Source organism: Mrakia frigida (assembly GCF_051309035.1).
Source record: "Mrakia frigida strain ATCC 22029 unplaced genomic scaffold BDY24scaffold_5, whole genome shotgun sequence".
NCBI lineage: Eukaryota > Fungi > Basidiomycota > Tremellomycetes > Cystofilobasidiales > Mrakiaceae > Mrakia > Mrakia frigida.
The window spans coordinates 882,351-896,093 of NW_027481276.1; the positions used below are offsets into that span (position 1 = coordinate 882,351).

Here is a 13,743-nt window from a genome sequence, read left to right on the forward strand (position 1 = left end):
GTAAGCTCCGAAACCCTAGATGAAAGAAGAAGAGGAGTCAGCCCAGAGCACGAGAGCACGGGCGAGGCAAGGAGGACGATGAGATACTCACATAGAACGAGTCCAGGTACGAAGTTCCACTCTGAACAGGGTCGCTGTAGTTTGGGGAAGGGGCGAAGGGGGAAAGAGGCGGAGAAACGCGTCAATTCCGAGGAAAATGAAACGAAACGAAGGGACAAAGAAAGATCACTCACTTCCCTGAGTAGTGGGCGACGGCCTCCTGGAGAGCAAGCTCGTAGATGATCCTCTCAGACTTGTATCGAATGTCGTACAGTCGCATTCCAGTGTCCTGAGGGCAACGAGCAGACGAAGTCAGCATCTCGAGTTCGAGACGAGAGACGATGGCGAGCTGCTTACCTTGGTGAAGGAGATGAAGAACGAGAAGTCTGGAAGAGGGAAGAAGATATTAGTACCGTGTTCGGAGAAAGAAGTAGAAGGAAAAGGACGCACCTTCCCACTCGACGAATCGCTCAGCGACGTCGACACCGAATCGCTGACCTTCGGGCTGAAAGGAGAGAGCGAAAGGGAGAGAGAAAGAGAGAGATAGAGAGAGGGATCAGCTTTCCGAAGGGAATTCATACTGTCGAGTTCGTAGGAACTAACCTGAATAGAAATGGGAGGAGCCTTCGCGTCCTCGAGGAATGGAGTTCCAACTCGGTCGGTGAAATAATCAACAGAATCGTAGTTGATGTCGATCTTCTCGAAGCCCTCGGTTTCCCAGGCAGCGCGGAAGTCGGCAGTCGAGGAGTAGAAGACGTTGTTGTAGAGCCAACCCATCATCTCCCACTTGGAAGGATCTCGTCCGGCGATATTGAGCCTGTGGGAAAAAAGAGACGCGTTAGCCGAGGGAGGGAAGGACGTGGATAGAGAAGCTCGACTCACTTCATCCAGAGACCTTGAGGAAGGATCGAGTCGGAGTTGTACTTATCGATAGGCACTCGCACTGAGGACGGAGAAGCAGAGAGGAAAGTTGTCAGGAACAACGACGGCGAGGAGGAGTGAGATCGTCGAACCGGTACTCACTGACACCCTGCCATGAGATAACCTTCATAGGCGACCCATCCTCAGGGTACTCCCTCCAGAGAGGATCAATTCCATAAGCGCTAAGCTCCTTTCCGTACGTCTATGAAGAGGACGTCAGTGGACGCGTCGAGGCACGATAAAGAAGGAACTGGGAACGTACTCCGTTGAGCAGGTCGAGCATGATGTCTTCGACGGAGGCGAAGATCTCGATCTTGAACTCTTCAGTTCTGCTGGCATCAGCGTCGTAGTTTCGGATCTTGGACGAGCCTGACGTTGTAGTCCAATCCAGGGAGGAGTAGGTGGTTTCCTCGCTGACGGGAAGAGGTCCGACGATGAGGTCTTGAACGAAGGGCTGATGTACAACAAAGCAGAAGGAGAAGTCAGTGCGAATCCAGAGCGAGAAACGCTGCAGGTCAGAAGCTCACCTCGTCGCAAGCCGAGAACATTACGGCGACCTTCGCAAATCTTGCGGGAGCAGTTCCGTTCCCATCCAAGTACTCGAGAGCGAGAGTCTTGTTGGGCTGAATGAAGTCGACCAAGGTGATCGAGTTATCCCACCTGAGTGGAACAGCCAGAGAGGAAGGTAGAGATCGTCAGGAATGGTCGACCTTCGCGACGGGAACGACGAGGGGGAAAAAAACGCACTCTCCAGCGTCAACAGCGTTCGTAAGGTTGAGCTCTGGGGCCTTCTCGTGTAAGAACTGGATGACACTCCTCTAAAAAAAATCCAAGCCAAGATGCAGCGGGGAAAGCAGAGTCAGAGAGAGGGGAGATGAAACTCGAGACGAGGACGACGACGGCACGGAGGGTGATCAAAGAACTCACAGCTTCGTCGGACGAGAGAGCGGCGAAGATGTTGGCTTTCGAGGAGTTGAGGGAAGGAGCTGGGAAGTCCGAGGTGATGTTGATAGATCTTCGCTGACTAGTGTGTTTGGCGTATTCTGGCCATCGAACCGAAGGAATCTTGGGGGAAGGAGCCGCGAGAGTCTCCAAGGAGGCGAGGGAGGCGACTGAGAGGAGCGTCGAAAGGAGATGCATCTTGATGGTGGTTGAGAAGAAAAAGACGATTCAGTGAGCTCTTTCTTTTCCCTCAGGGAAAACGTGGAGAAGCGCATCGGACGCGTCAAGCCTCACCAGATAACGCTAAGAGCTGCCTCTCGACAGCGGGTCCTCTGAGCTTGACTCTGTTCGAACCAATGGATAAGGAAGTCAAATCTCCATGGAAGGCACGGGCCGTTCCGACTAGTAGACGTAGACGAGAGAGAAATTGAAGGCACGAAGGAAGGAGGGCGCGAAAAGAGGCGACTCGCTCTGGTACAGAGGTACAGAGAAGGGCGAGATCGAATAGTCAGCTCAAGACCACCGAACAGAAGGGCAAGTGGAAAACATGAAGGAAGAGATCGGAGGAGATGAACGCACCAAGAAGAGAGGGCTGACGGGCGATGGGCTAGCTCACCGACTCGCTCTTCTTCCAAGCGTTTTGTGTCGGAAGAAGGACTTCTCCGAGCTTGGCCAAAAGATCTGCGTGGATTCGTGAGATAAGAAGAGCTGCATGGTGCGAAGGAGTGGGAGGGGGAAGGAAAGACGAGGAAGGCAGAGGAGGAGAAAGCGAGACGAGCTCAACGCATGTTCCGACCCCCCCTCAGCACTTCAGATTGAAAACTTTGTGTTGCCAAAGACACTGCAGGCAATGATCTGAAGCCATCTGATCGTAGTACGAGCTACCGTAACGTCCCATGAGTCCAACAAGCCGGTCTCGAAAGCTGAGCTCGACCTCTCCTCCCTCCTTCCTTCCTCATCTCGCCCTCTGCCTCCCCTCCTCACCATCCCCGTAGTACGCTCTTACAACCCAACCCACTCGACAGGTCCAGCCTTCAAAGCGATCGAGATGTCTACAGACGAACCTTGGAACCTCTTGCTCTCAACGACCTGACTTCCTCCTCTCTTTCCTCCTCCTCCTTCTTCTCGAGCTCAACCAACTCTCTTCGCATTCCGGAGGGATGGCAGCAGTTCGAGTATGTTGGAAGCGGACGGAGAGGTACTCGGAGTGGTTTCTGCTGGAAGAAGAATGCTCTTTGAAGAAGCGAAACCTTGTGGAAAGGAAGGAGAGGAGGAGGAAGGGAGTCGTATGTAGTTGGAGGAGAAAGACGACAAACAAGGGAGGAGAGAGGGCTCAACTTCCCGTTTTCTAGGCGTCTCCCTAGAGAGCAGACCTGAGATGAAGATATAGAACAAAGCAAAAAAGACTATTGCGACATCCGGTCTCGTCAGAAAATCGCCAACCCGTCTCCCTGAGCGAGAATCGATCGCCACGACGCGTCGTCGTTCCCGCCGTCTCTCTCCTCCCAAACCTGTGGAACAATGAAAACGAAATCAGTGGGGGGAACATGACGTATGATTCGGAGGGTAAAAATGACTGACCTTCGTCAAAGTAAGGCGAGCCGACTCCAATTCGAAGAGACAGACGGAATGCTGTAGTTCCAGCGTCTCGAGAACGGATAGCCGAGAGTCGAGCGAGGAAAGCAACGATCCAGCGACGATGGTGGGCCAGAGGAAGCTAAAGGAAAAATCTCCAAAAGTCAGTCAGGGAGGAGATGTGTGAGAGAGAAGGATAAAAAAAGAGCCGCTCACCCGAGAATGGACTCCCCATCGAGAAAGCACGCTCGAACCAACCTCATGATCTCCTCCGAGCGAGATTGAACTTCCGGATGGTGACGAGGGTAGCCCAGGATATCAACTCGAAGAATCACCTGCGTGGAGGGACGAAGCAAGTCAGCTTCGGAGAGGAGGAAGAGTGGGACCGGCAGACGAGCACGACTCACGTCGAGGGTGTGCGAATAGACCAAAGTCCCGTACACGAGACGCGTCTTTCGATGAGCCTCAGAATCTTCGTTTGTCTCTGGAGGTTTTTCAAAAGACCAAAGAGCAACCTCGTCGAGCATCGAAGTAGCCTGAGCGATCCAGATTGGGTCGATGGGAGACGCGTCCGAGTTGTCGCCAGTCGAAGACCAGTCGAAAGGTCGGGAGACGGTGTAAAGGGTATTGACCTACGACCAAAAAAGAGACGAGACAGATGGTGGAAGGGTCAGCCACAGGAGCAAAGAGGAAAGGGAGATGAAAGCGCGTTAAAAGAGAGAGGCAAACTGACGCGTCGTAAAAGCTCTATCAGCGCCCTCGGTACACCGATAAAAGCCACGACTGTATCCCAGTCTTCCGAGGTAATGTATCGAGGAGCGCTCGGTTCAGGAGCGTCGAAGAACCAGGAAGTGAGGGGGTCGAAGGATCCATCGGGATTTGCGAAGCTAACGTCGGGAACGCTTCCAGTCGAGAGAGAGCCTGCAAAGTAAGGGGGAATCGGTCAGAATTAGATATTTTTACGGGGAAAAAGAAGAGAAAGAGACGCACCGAACACCTCCCACATCACCAGCTCTTCCAAGACTGCTCGAACGCGTCTGAGACGTTTCGCATCGCCTCGACCTCTCGCGTTTCTGAGTGAAACAGATCACAGAAGGATCACTCGGAGTCAGCAGGGAATACAAAACAGTTTTGGGCAGACCTGAGACTCACTGCAGAATCTTGAGAGGGCCTCCTCTCGACTCGAGAAGCGATCTTCCCCAACTCAACGCATCTCGGTAGTTCCCTCCTCCTCCCAAGCAACACCCGCTCAGGGTCATCACCACCGCCACGCTAAGCATCTCCAAACCCGCTTCTTCCTCCTCCGAGCCTCCCATCAGCATCATCATCTGAGACGATTTCCCTAGAGCCATCGACGCGTTCGTCAGGGAAACACTGAGGTCCCAATAGCGAGTCTTGTTCTCCAGGGAGCTGGCAGCGAGATCTGGATTCGAGTCGGCGAGGTAGGCGGTAGAGGATTTGGAATGGAGGAAGGATAGTTGGATCGCTCCGACTGACAGGATGGCGAGGGAAAGGGATTCGTGAGCGGTGCTGGATCCGCGAGGAGAGGAGAGGAAGTGCTGGAGATCGAGAGACGCGAGGATGTGGTCGAAGGATTGAGGTGGGGAGCAACTGGTGTAGGATTTGCGACGCAGGGATGATGGACGGAACCAGATGGATTGGAAAAGGCCTACGAAGTGGCAAATCTGTCAGGAAGGGAAGAAAGTCAGAGGAGAAGGACGACGAGCTCAGAATGATTAAACGAACGAAGAAAGAAAGCTGAACGCACAAGAATCCTCTCCTGTCCAGCAAAATTTAGCTCAATCAAAGACTTGGGCTCCCTGTAGAGCGTCGAGAGGGATGTTGGTGCGAGGTAGGAAGGTGGGGAGGTCGAGGCAAGAGGAGGGACGAAAGTGGACGTTGAGGTCGAGGCTGCTGATTCGTCGTCGAAAGAATTACTCGAAGGGGAGCGAGAAGCATGGGGTTGTTGAGGACGAAAGTGGAGATGAGGATCGCTCTGAGGGGGTGCAGGCCAGAGACACTGTGGGAAAGCAGGCAGAAGGAAAGAGCGAGGGAAAGAGCGATCAGAGCTGGTTTAGCTGGACGGACTCGCCTCGAAGATCGCAGCCTCACTTCATCGCCGCTCTTGAGGCACCTTAGGCAGATGGGCTTCACCTCGTCACACTGGATAGAGAGAGATCAGAAAGAGAAGAAGAGATCAGCTCGGATGCTCGAACAAGAGGCGAAGAAGAAGCAAAGGCAGGGCTGAGGAGAGGAGAGGAGCGGAATGAGCTCGCTCACTTTGTACCTCTTCTTCCTACAGCCAGCACAGCCCGTTCGTGTACGCTTCTGATTCGGTTTCTTCTTCCGAGCTTGTTGTAGACTGGTGGTTAGATCTGGGGGCATCCGAAGAAGGGTGGAAGAGCGAAAAGGGGAGGAAGGAGGAAGTCGTTGAAGGTCAATCTGAGATTGGAATTTCGGAGGAGCGCCGGTAGTTGTGCTTGGCGAGCCGTCCTTATCTGGAGGAAGCAAATCTTCTCTTCCTCTCGTTTTGCTTCCGTTTTCTCGCTGAAATCTCTGAGAGACGAGGAAGTTTTTCGAGGGAGGGAGAATCGACTCTCTCCTTCATTCAGCCTTGCCCTCTTGACACCTTACTCTTCGCCCTCGGTTGCTGCTTCCCAAAACGAGCCCGAGCGGTTTTATGGAGAGCCATAAAGGAACTGTCGCGATCTCCAGTCTGTCGCAAGGCAACCAAATCGAAGAAGGCTCGAGAGCTGGGATCAATCCCGCGACGCGTCCGACGTGAAGCGCGACGCACCGAGACCCCCTTGAGAGGGCGAGAAGAGGCTTCGTACTGAAGGAATCACACGAGTCAATCGCCATTCCAAGACAGGAGAAGAACGAACAATCTAAAAAAACGGAGAAGAAACGTCGTCGTCGTTTGAAAGAGAGCCAACTCGCGGACGAGGAGGTCGCAATGTTGAGTAGAGGATAGCACAATTAGAGTGATGATGAGATGGGTTCGACGGACTCGATCGACCCCGAGATGCGATAGGAGCGGTGGTGAAGGGAGGTAGAGAACGAAGGGAGGGGGAAAGACGGTGAACTCGCGACGAAGTTGTTTGGTTCTCGGCCCTCTTGCCTCTCTTCCTTTTCCTCAGCCCCTATGCAAAAAAAGACCTCAAAAGTAATCAGGAATACTTAACATAGTACTAATCATGACTAGGATCGAAGCTCTTCGTGTCTTCCTTGATGAGCGTTTCAGCGTGCAAGACGAGTTGAGCTCGAGAGGACGAAGGTGCGGCTTTGTCCTGTAGAAAGTGAAGGAAACGGATTGAGTTCAGCCTCTGGACTGAAAACTGATCTCGAGGTAAGATCAAAGCTCACGCAAAGATTTGGTGATATCATCTGTAGGTTTGAGGTGGGAGTTCGAGCTCGAGGAGGAAAGGGAGAGCAGAAGCGCGGAGGTCGATTCGACGAAATAGGGGATGAAAGGGTGTAGGCAGATTTGGTACCGAGATCGCTCTCAAACACTGATCGAGATGACCGCTCTCATGATTCTGATCAGTCGATTTCGGAGGTCCGATTTCGAGTCAGAGGGCGTCCGGGCGAGCCTCGGTCTCCCTTTCCTCCCAACGCTCAGCATCGAGAGGAACTTATCTCTCTCCTCTACTCTTCAATTTATCGAGACCTCGGAACTCGATTCTACTACCTCGCTCAGGTGAGAATCTCTCAGTGCCCAGCTTCAGCTCTCAGCCGATCTTTCTTGAAGCTGACCTCCTCGTCCGCCTTTTGCTCCTTCTTCTTGTTTCCCACCTCTCCTTCTTTCATTCCATCCTCGCGCTCCTCCTTCGTCCCACAGATGCCCAAAGTGCCCACGGATGCTTCTGAAAAGAACAAGCTGAAGAGAGGTCAGGCTTGCATCTCGTGTAGAGCTAGAAAGATGAAGGTTCGTTCATGAGCTCACCTCGTTCCTCCCTCCCTCATTCTTCCGCTCGAGCTGACCCTTCTCCGCTTCTTTTTACCTCTTGGACCTTCTGGTAATAACGTCTTCAGTGCGATGCCACTCGACCCGTCTGCTCGTCTTGTCTTCGAACATACCATCATCTCTGCCGTTCGTCTTGCTTCTCTCCAAAACGTCGACGTCCCAGCTCCCCTCCCTCCCTCCCTCCCTCTTCTCTCGTTCCTCTCTTCCCCGAGCCTCAACTTCGCCACGGAGCCTAATAGAAACCCTTTTCATCCCACAGAAGGTGTCAAGCCTGGTCAAGATCGACCTCCTTACCCGGAGTGCGTCTTCGAGGAGGAAGACGTCGCTCCCGCACCCCCGTCAGCTCGTCAGCTCGAAAGCAGGATCAAAGAGCTCGAAGGAATGCTCAAGGAGGCGGTTGGAGTTGAAGGGTTGGAGAAGCTGGCAAGCGGGATCGGGGGTCGACCCAAAACTCTAGCAGGGCAGAGTTCAGCAGCGATGAGCTTCGTCGACAACGGACGTCAAATCCAACCTTCCCTCCCTTTCCCTTCACCCGTCTTCCCTCTCTCACAACCACCATCCCACCCTCAATTCCGATACGATCAGCCTCCCACCTTCTCCTACCAAACGACCAACCTCCCACCTCCTACCTGGCCGTCCCTAGCCGCTTTCTCCTCCCTCTCGCCTGATCGTCCAAGTCATCAAAACCTCGATAGCCTCCCGTCGGCTCAGCAACAGCAACTACCACTCCCTCAGCAACTGCCACCTATACAGTACCTGCCCATGCCTGTTCCTCCAACGGCTCGAGAAGTCTTCGAGGAACTAGGCCTCTCAGCACCAGGGTCCATCGCGGAGGAGTCGAACGTCGGATCGAACGAGAGTTCAGAGATCCTCGAGTCGAACGAGAACTATCTGCTTCAACTCTTATGGCCTAGGTGAGCCTCAACGCTTTTTATTCATCGTGGACCCGTTGGTGTCGAAGATACGCACTGAGTCTGAGCCGAAGCTGACTCTCCTCGTTTCGACGCGTCGTGCCTTCCTCTCCTTTTCTTATTTTTCAGCTGGCCCCCTCATCTTCCGAGCCCAGGGAAACTCGAGATGATTGTTGAGACGTTCTTTTCGAAGGTCCCGTTCGCCAACGAGTTGTTGAACAAAGCTCGATTCCTCACTCGATTGGCTTTGCCGCCTCGACATCGTCACTTCCCTCACCCCGGTCAGTTTCTCTGTTCTGTTTGCCCCTTATCCCTATCTACGGCGGAACTGACGTTTCCAACCATCTACCCTCTTCTTCAGCTCTTCTTCACGCTATCTGTGCCTCTGCAGCTCGATTTCTCGGCGACCTCACCCTTCTCCCTCCCGACGAGTTCCCTTCTCTCTCCTTCCCAGCAAAGACCAACACCATCGAACCCGATCAGTACCCTCGATGGGACGGATTCGGACTGAAACCTGCTGTCACCATCCCCTACGTAGACGGAGACTTCGTGAGTTCAGCCCTTTCACGTCTCGTCGGGAGCTCGAACGTCAATCGCTGAATCTCATTTTTTTTTTTTTTGGCTCTTCAGGGAGAGATACATCATTTCTGGGGGTCTCTATACGCCGAGAAGGTACGTCCGCTTGAGATGGCACGCGTTTCCAAACACAAACTTACGCTTTTTCTTCCTTCTCGCAGAGCAAACACAACGCGGATCTCTGGCTTCCCCTCGTTCAGGCGACGGTGCTCCTGTCGATGTACTCCCACCAACACGCCAAGTCAGTCGATCCTAGTGCTTTTCTTAATCTTCCCCTTCGTTTCGTCGCTGACGCGTCTTTCTCCTTTCTTTTTGATTCCTTTCAAGATGGAACCAAGGATGGCTTCATTCGAGCAACATGAGTCGACTCTTGGTTCCTCTGGGGCTCAACGGACGACAGTTCAACAGCGTTACCACCCGCTCGATTCCTCGGGACAGCATCCTGGAACCTGCTGAGGACGACGTCGAGAGGATTGAAAGGCAGAACCTGTTTTGGCTCGTTTACGCTTCCGACACCTATCATCTCACGAGCTGTGGCTGGACGGGAGCGCTTGACGACCGCGATATCGTGAGCGACGCAAGTCTCTCCTTCGGCTCGTCGTTTTCGATCTGACGGCCCCTTCCTTTCCTTTCTTTACAGTACATCGGACTCCCCGTATCTCGAAGCACCTTCCCAGCTGGAACGATTCCTCCCTACGCTACTCAGTTCGCCGACGACGAGGACGAGGACCTCTTCAGCTCGACGCCAGTCGCCCATTCCTCCTCTTTTTCTCTTCAAATCAAAGGGTCCGCATCATCGCATCCTTCACCTCGACAACGAAACCTAGAGCTAACCTGATATCTTCTTCGCCGTTTGAACAGGACGATCCTTCTGAGAAAAGTCTCTGACTTCGTCAGGCGAGCCGACAAGAAGGGACTTGAGAATCCGAGACAGACTTCCCGGTTCCGTCAATTGGACGGGCTCATCAATTCCTTCAGGTCCGTCCCAGATCCCTTATCAGGAAGTTTCGGCTGGCCGTTCTGACTTTTTCCCCTCGTTTTTCTTTCTCAAGATCATCCTTCCCTCCCAACCTCAGCTCTCCTCTCTGCTTCTCCGCCGATGGACGACTTGACCGCGACCTCGTCATGGCTCACAGCCTCGCTCCGGTTTCGACCATCACCCTCCACGATCGCTACTTTGACTGTGCGTTCATGAATGTAGATAAGCGACTCCCTGGTGGATAACGAGACTGATCTCTCCTCTTCTTTCACCAGTGCTCGACGCGTCCGACCCATCCAGTCTTCGAATGCTCGACGCCGCTCGGTCTCTTCTCTCTCAGGTCTACCTGCTCACCTCGACGAACTTCTCTTTCGAACTTCTACACCCGCTCATGGTACGTAGGATTTGTTCGAACGTTTAACTCGCCTGGTTTCGACTGACGCGTGCTTTCCCGTAGTCCTACGCCTGGTACCTTGGAGCCAAGACTCTTATGAAGCATCTCTCTGTCGCCAACCAGAACGGAGACACCTTGAACGAATCGATCCTTGCTGCTGAGATCCAGGCCTTCAGGTGAGCTTTCAAACCCTCCCTCCCCTCATCCCTCGTCCCCCTCCTCTCAACTCCCCCTCTCTCGTTTCCCTTCCACAGAAACGCCATTGACCGAGTAGCCGAACACCTCCCCATCGGATTTGGTCAACAACTCGCTCTCGACCACTTTGCTACGTCCTTCTCTAACAACACCGGTGACGCCTACCTCGACCCTCTTTGCTTCCCCGTCGCCATGATCATCGCCGATTTCGAAGGAACGTCGTCCTCGGCGAGCATCTCAACACCTCCTTTCTCTACTGCTGGAGGAGGAATCTCGGTGGACTTCCCGTTCAGGGATCAAATGTTGAAGAGGGGGACGGCGTCGAGTGGTAGTTCGTCTCGGAGTGCGGGTGGTGGTCGTTGGAAGGGTGCCATGGTGCCGAATTAGTGAAGAGGCGAAGTTGCTCAGCTATATACGTCCAGCCTTCTTCTTCGTAGTAGTTCGTTTTACTCGCCCAATTTATCACATCACTTCTCTTTTCTTCTTCGAGCAGTCAGATCGTCGAGCGGAAGTGCGAGTCTCGACGCGTCCCGCCTCTTCCTCTTTTATCCTTCCCTTGACCGAACCAGAAAGAGGAACAAAGCGATGGATCCAAGAGCGTGAAAAGAAGGGAAGAATGCAAATATGTAGAGGTTGGATCGATCCGAGAGAGTTGGGAAGAGAAACCGGTCGAAAGAGGAGTGTGAAGAAAGGAGAGGGAAGAGAAAGAGACGAGAGCGGACTGAGATGAGAGAGAAAGAAGGGGGAACGAACTAAAATGCAAAGAGAACAAAATGATGAAGTATCCGAAACACAAATGAAAATGAGCGATACCGAACCGAACCGATTCGAGAGTCCGAGAAACCCAAAAACCAAAACCGGGTATCACCTCCCTCCCTCCCTCCCTCTTCCTCTCCTCTTCATCCTCCCAACTACTTGAACCCCATCCGTCTCGCATAATCACTCTCCTCCTGAGGCGTCAACCTATCGGTTCCACCCCAGTTGGCACTCGAACTTCTCGCCCTGAACTTTCCAGCCCTCGCTCGGAAGACCTCCTCCATCGACAGAGGCTTCATGGGACCGAAGATGTCGTCCGGGTTGTGCGATTCCTGCTCTCGGAGAGCGTTTCGGATCTCGGGGGACTGAGCCCAGGAGGGAAGAGCTTGCTTGGAGGAGTCTCGGTCTTCATCGTCGGAGTCGGAGTATCTGAGGGGAAGAGGAGAAGAGAGTCAGATTCGAGTTCGAGGGTCGAGAGACGAGCTCGAGCTTTCGGGCAAGAGGTGAAAAGAAAGACGTGGAAGTTGTACTCACTCGCTCTTGATATCAGGCAACTCGATAGCCTCGGAAAGACCAGGAGCCTCCTCAGACTGAGCAGCAATGTGAGACTGCAACGCCTGCCTCTGAGCCTGCAAGATCGACTGCCCTCCCAATCCTCCTCCTTGAGCCTGCGAAGGTCGATGCTGCTGCTGGTGGTGAGGTTGACCGATCTGCCTGTTCATGTCGGAGGTTCGAATAGGAGGACCCATCGTGGCTGGAACCGCTCGAATCGTCGAAGTCGAGGCTGAGGTCGAAGGTCGCTGTTGTTGGTGTTGAGCATTGGAGGAAGACGAAGCGGAGTTGGATGCGACGGGAGGGAGATGCCTGAACGAGGGGACGACGGGTTTGGGAGGAAGGTTGGACAGTCCTGAAGACGAGGAGGAGGATTGGATGGGTTTGGCGATCTTCGAGAGGACCTTTGGAGGACCGTTGGACGACGAGGTGGCGAATCGTTTGGGTTCGGGAGCGACTTTCTCGTTAGTGTTGGTAGAAGTGGCGAGTTTCCTCTTCTTGGAAGCTTCCTCGTCGGCTTGAGCCTGCGTGCGAAGATGAATCAAACGAAAAGGGAGAAACGCGTCAGTCTCGAGGTCGAGCGCTGCCTCGACCACAGAGCGGGAGAAAACGAGAATCGACTGACCTTAGCCTTCCTCTCCTTCTCCTCCCTCTCCTTCCTCTTCTTCTCCAACTCAGCCGCCCTAGCCTTCCTATCCGCCAACTCAGCGTTCCTCAACCTCTTCTCCTCGTCCGCCTTCGCCTTCTCCTCCTCCCTCTTCTTGACCAAAGCGTGGTTCCTCCTCGCCTCGGCAAGTCGGGAGATGGCAGCCTTTCGATCTTTCTGAGCCTGTTCCTGCAGAGGTGCAAAGCAGAAAAAGGAGGGAGATCAGTTTCTGTCGAAGAGAGATACGCGACGTCGAAAGGAGAACGAAACGGAGGGGACAAACCTTCTTAGCGGCCTCAGCAGCGAGAGCGAGAGCCTTGACGGGTTCAGCCTTAGGCTTGTTACCCAAGGTCTTGGCAGCGAAGGAGGATCCGTGAGCGTAGACGGATTGGGAGGAGGTGGAAGCTCCGAGTCGGGAAGCGTTGTTGCTGGTGGATTGGCCAAGAGCGGACGTCGAACTGTTGGATCGAGTGAGGGAGTTGGCGAGTCGAGTGGTTCGGGGCTGAAAAAAGAAGAAGAAGAAGCAGAGAAAGGTCGGTCAGAGTTCGAATCCGAGAAAGAAGGGAGGTGTGAACGAGAGTGAGAGAGAGAACGACGAACCTTCGACTGAGCTTCTTCCTCCTCATCAGCCAGCTCGTCCTGCTCCTGCTCGATATCATCCTCATCCACGGCTTTCCCTTTGCCCTTCCCACCCGTCATCACCAAATCCTCAATCGTCAACTCCCTCTCGTCCGTCTCTCCTCTCAACCTCGACGACGACGCCGTTGGAAGAGGGACCATGGACCTGCTGTTGGCCTTGGGAGGAGGAGTGTTGGAAGGAGTGGTGGATCCGATGAGGTCGTGTTGTCGAAGAAGAGCAGCGGAGTGATGATCGTCGAAGACGGGAGTGTTGGATCGACTTTGCTGCCTCGAAGGAGGGGCGGCGACGGCGGTCCTCTCCTGCTGAGGTCGAGCGACGACTGGTTGCTGACGAGCGGGAGTGACGACCTGCTGCTGCTTTCGAGTGGGAAGAGGAGCTGGAGCGGCTTCTTCGATGGGAGAGGAAGGGAAGGTGAAGACCTCTGGCTCGACGACCTTCTTCGGGACCTCCTTGACGATGGTCTTCGACGAAGGTTGAGGAGCCTGAGCTCGAGACGACGACGAAGAGGCCTGCTGCTGAGCAACGACGGGCTCCTGGACGAGTTTGGTGGTCTTGGGAGCGGGAGGGGGAGTGAGAGGGACCTGGGGAGCCTGGACGGTGACGGGTCGAGGAGGGAGGAGACCGAAGACGGGAGATTGGAAGGGAGTAGC

General features: G+C 54.0%; 4 protein-coding genes across 4 annotated transcripts in view; 1 reads left to right on the top strand and 3 right to left on the bottom strand.

Annotated features, from left to right (window-relative positions):
* BDY24DRAFT_348186 (copper amine oxidase) overlaps positions 1-2,100 on the bottom strand; it is a gene marked incomplete at its 5' end in the record, with an annotated part of 4,858 nt that extends 2,758 nt beyond the window's left edge. The window contains 11 exons of the mRNA XM_076637660.1: positions 92-134; positions 234-328; positions 397-425; positions 490-544; positions 643-856; positions 922-982; positions 1,063-1,162; positions 1,223-1,414; positions 1,488-1,620; positions 1,708-1,778; positions 1,888-2,100. Of these exons, the coding sequence (XP_076499669.1) occupies positions 92-134; positions 234-328; positions 397-425; positions 490-544; positions 643-856; positions 922-982; positions 1,063-1,162; positions 1,223-1,414; positions 1,488-1,620; positions 1,708-1,778; positions 1,888-2,100 (1,206 nt within the window). The remainder of the gene's footprint in view (positions 1-91; positions 135-233; positions 329-396; positions 426-489; positions 545-642; positions 857-921; positions 983-1,062; positions 1,163-1,222; positions 1,415-1,487; positions 1,621-1,707; positions 1,779-1,887) is intronic.
* Positions 2,101-3,195: 1,095 nt separating this feature from the next.
* BDY24DRAFT_379940 (Zn(II)2Cys6 transcription factor) lies at positions 3,196-5,986 on the bottom strand. Its single transcript, XM_076639112.1, has 10 exons — positions 5,758-5,986; positions 5,590-5,640; positions 5,246-5,497; positions 4,630-5,162; positions 4,468-4,550; positions 4,211-4,398; positions 3,885-4,109; positions 3,694-3,812; positions 3,484-3,619; positions 3,196-3,413 (listed from the first exon to the last, which is right to left on the bottom strand). Exons 1-10 carry the CDS (start codon positions 5,860-5,862, stop codon positions 3,330-3,332), a joined length of 1,776 nt encoding a protein of 591 aa, XP_076499670.1. The 5' UTR covers positions 5,863-5,986; the 3' UTR covers positions 3,196-3,329.
* Positions 5,987-7,036: 1,050 nt separating this feature from the next.
* BDY24DRAFT_379946 (uncharacterized protein) lies at positions 7,037-10,980 on the top strand. The gene is made up of 15 exons (XM_076639113.1): positions 7,037-7,177; positions 7,319-7,405; positions 7,513-7,570; positions 7,704-8,358; positions 8,485-8,636; positions 8,717-8,904; positions 8,986-9,027; positions 9,093-9,172; positions 9,259-9,499; positions 9,572-9,717; positions 9,793-9,909; positions 9,984-10,114; positions 10,186-10,304; positions 10,368-10,480; positions 10,559-10,980. Exons 2-15 carry the CDS (start codon positions 7,319-7,321, stop codon positions 10,884-10,886), a joined length of 2,457 nt encoding a protein of 818 aa, XP_076499671.1. The 5' UTR covers positions 7,037-7,177; the 3' UTR covers positions 10,887-10,980.
* Positions 10,981-11,410: 430 nt separating this feature from the next.
* On the bottom strand, positions 11,411-11,977 carry SLI15 (Sli15p; the record flags this gene model as incomplete). Its single annotated transcript, XM_076637262.1, has 2 exons — positions 11,411-11,684; positions 11,790-11,977. 2 exons carry the CDS (start codon positions 11,975-11,977, stop codon positions 11,411-11,413), a joined length of 462 nt encoding a protein of 153 aa, XP_076499672.1.
* Between the last annotated feature and the right edge of the window lie 1,766 nt (positions 11,978-13,743).

Excerpts from the sequence above, each read along its gene's own strand:
- BDY24DRAFT_379940 (XM_076639112.1), bottom strand. The coding sequence starts at position 5,862 with ATGCCCCCAGATCTAACCACCAGTCTACAACAAGCTCGGAAGAAGAAA. Across the intron at positions 3,620-3,693 it reads GATGGGGAGTCCATTCTCGG|CTTCCTCTGGCCCACCATCG; the intron begins GTGAGCGGCTCT and ends TTTTTCCTTTAG. Across the intron at positions 3,414-3,483 it reads CTCGCCTTACTTTGACGAAG|GTTTGGGAGGAGAGAGACGG; the intron begins GTCAGTCATTTT and ends ATTGTTCCACAG.
- BDY24DRAFT_379946 (XM_076639113.1), top strand. The coding sequence starts at position 7,319 with ATGCCCAAAGTGCCCACGGATGCTTCTGAAAAGAACAAGCTGAAGAGA. Across the intron at positions 7,571-7,703 it reads AACATACCATCATCTCTGCC|AAGGTGTCAAGCCTGGTCAA; the intron begins GTTCGTCTTGCT and ends TTCATCCCACAG. Across the intron at positions 10,481-10,558 it reads GCTGAGATCCAGGCCTTCAG|AAACGCCATTGACCGAGTAG; the intron begins GTGAGCTTTCAA and ends TCCCTTCCACAG.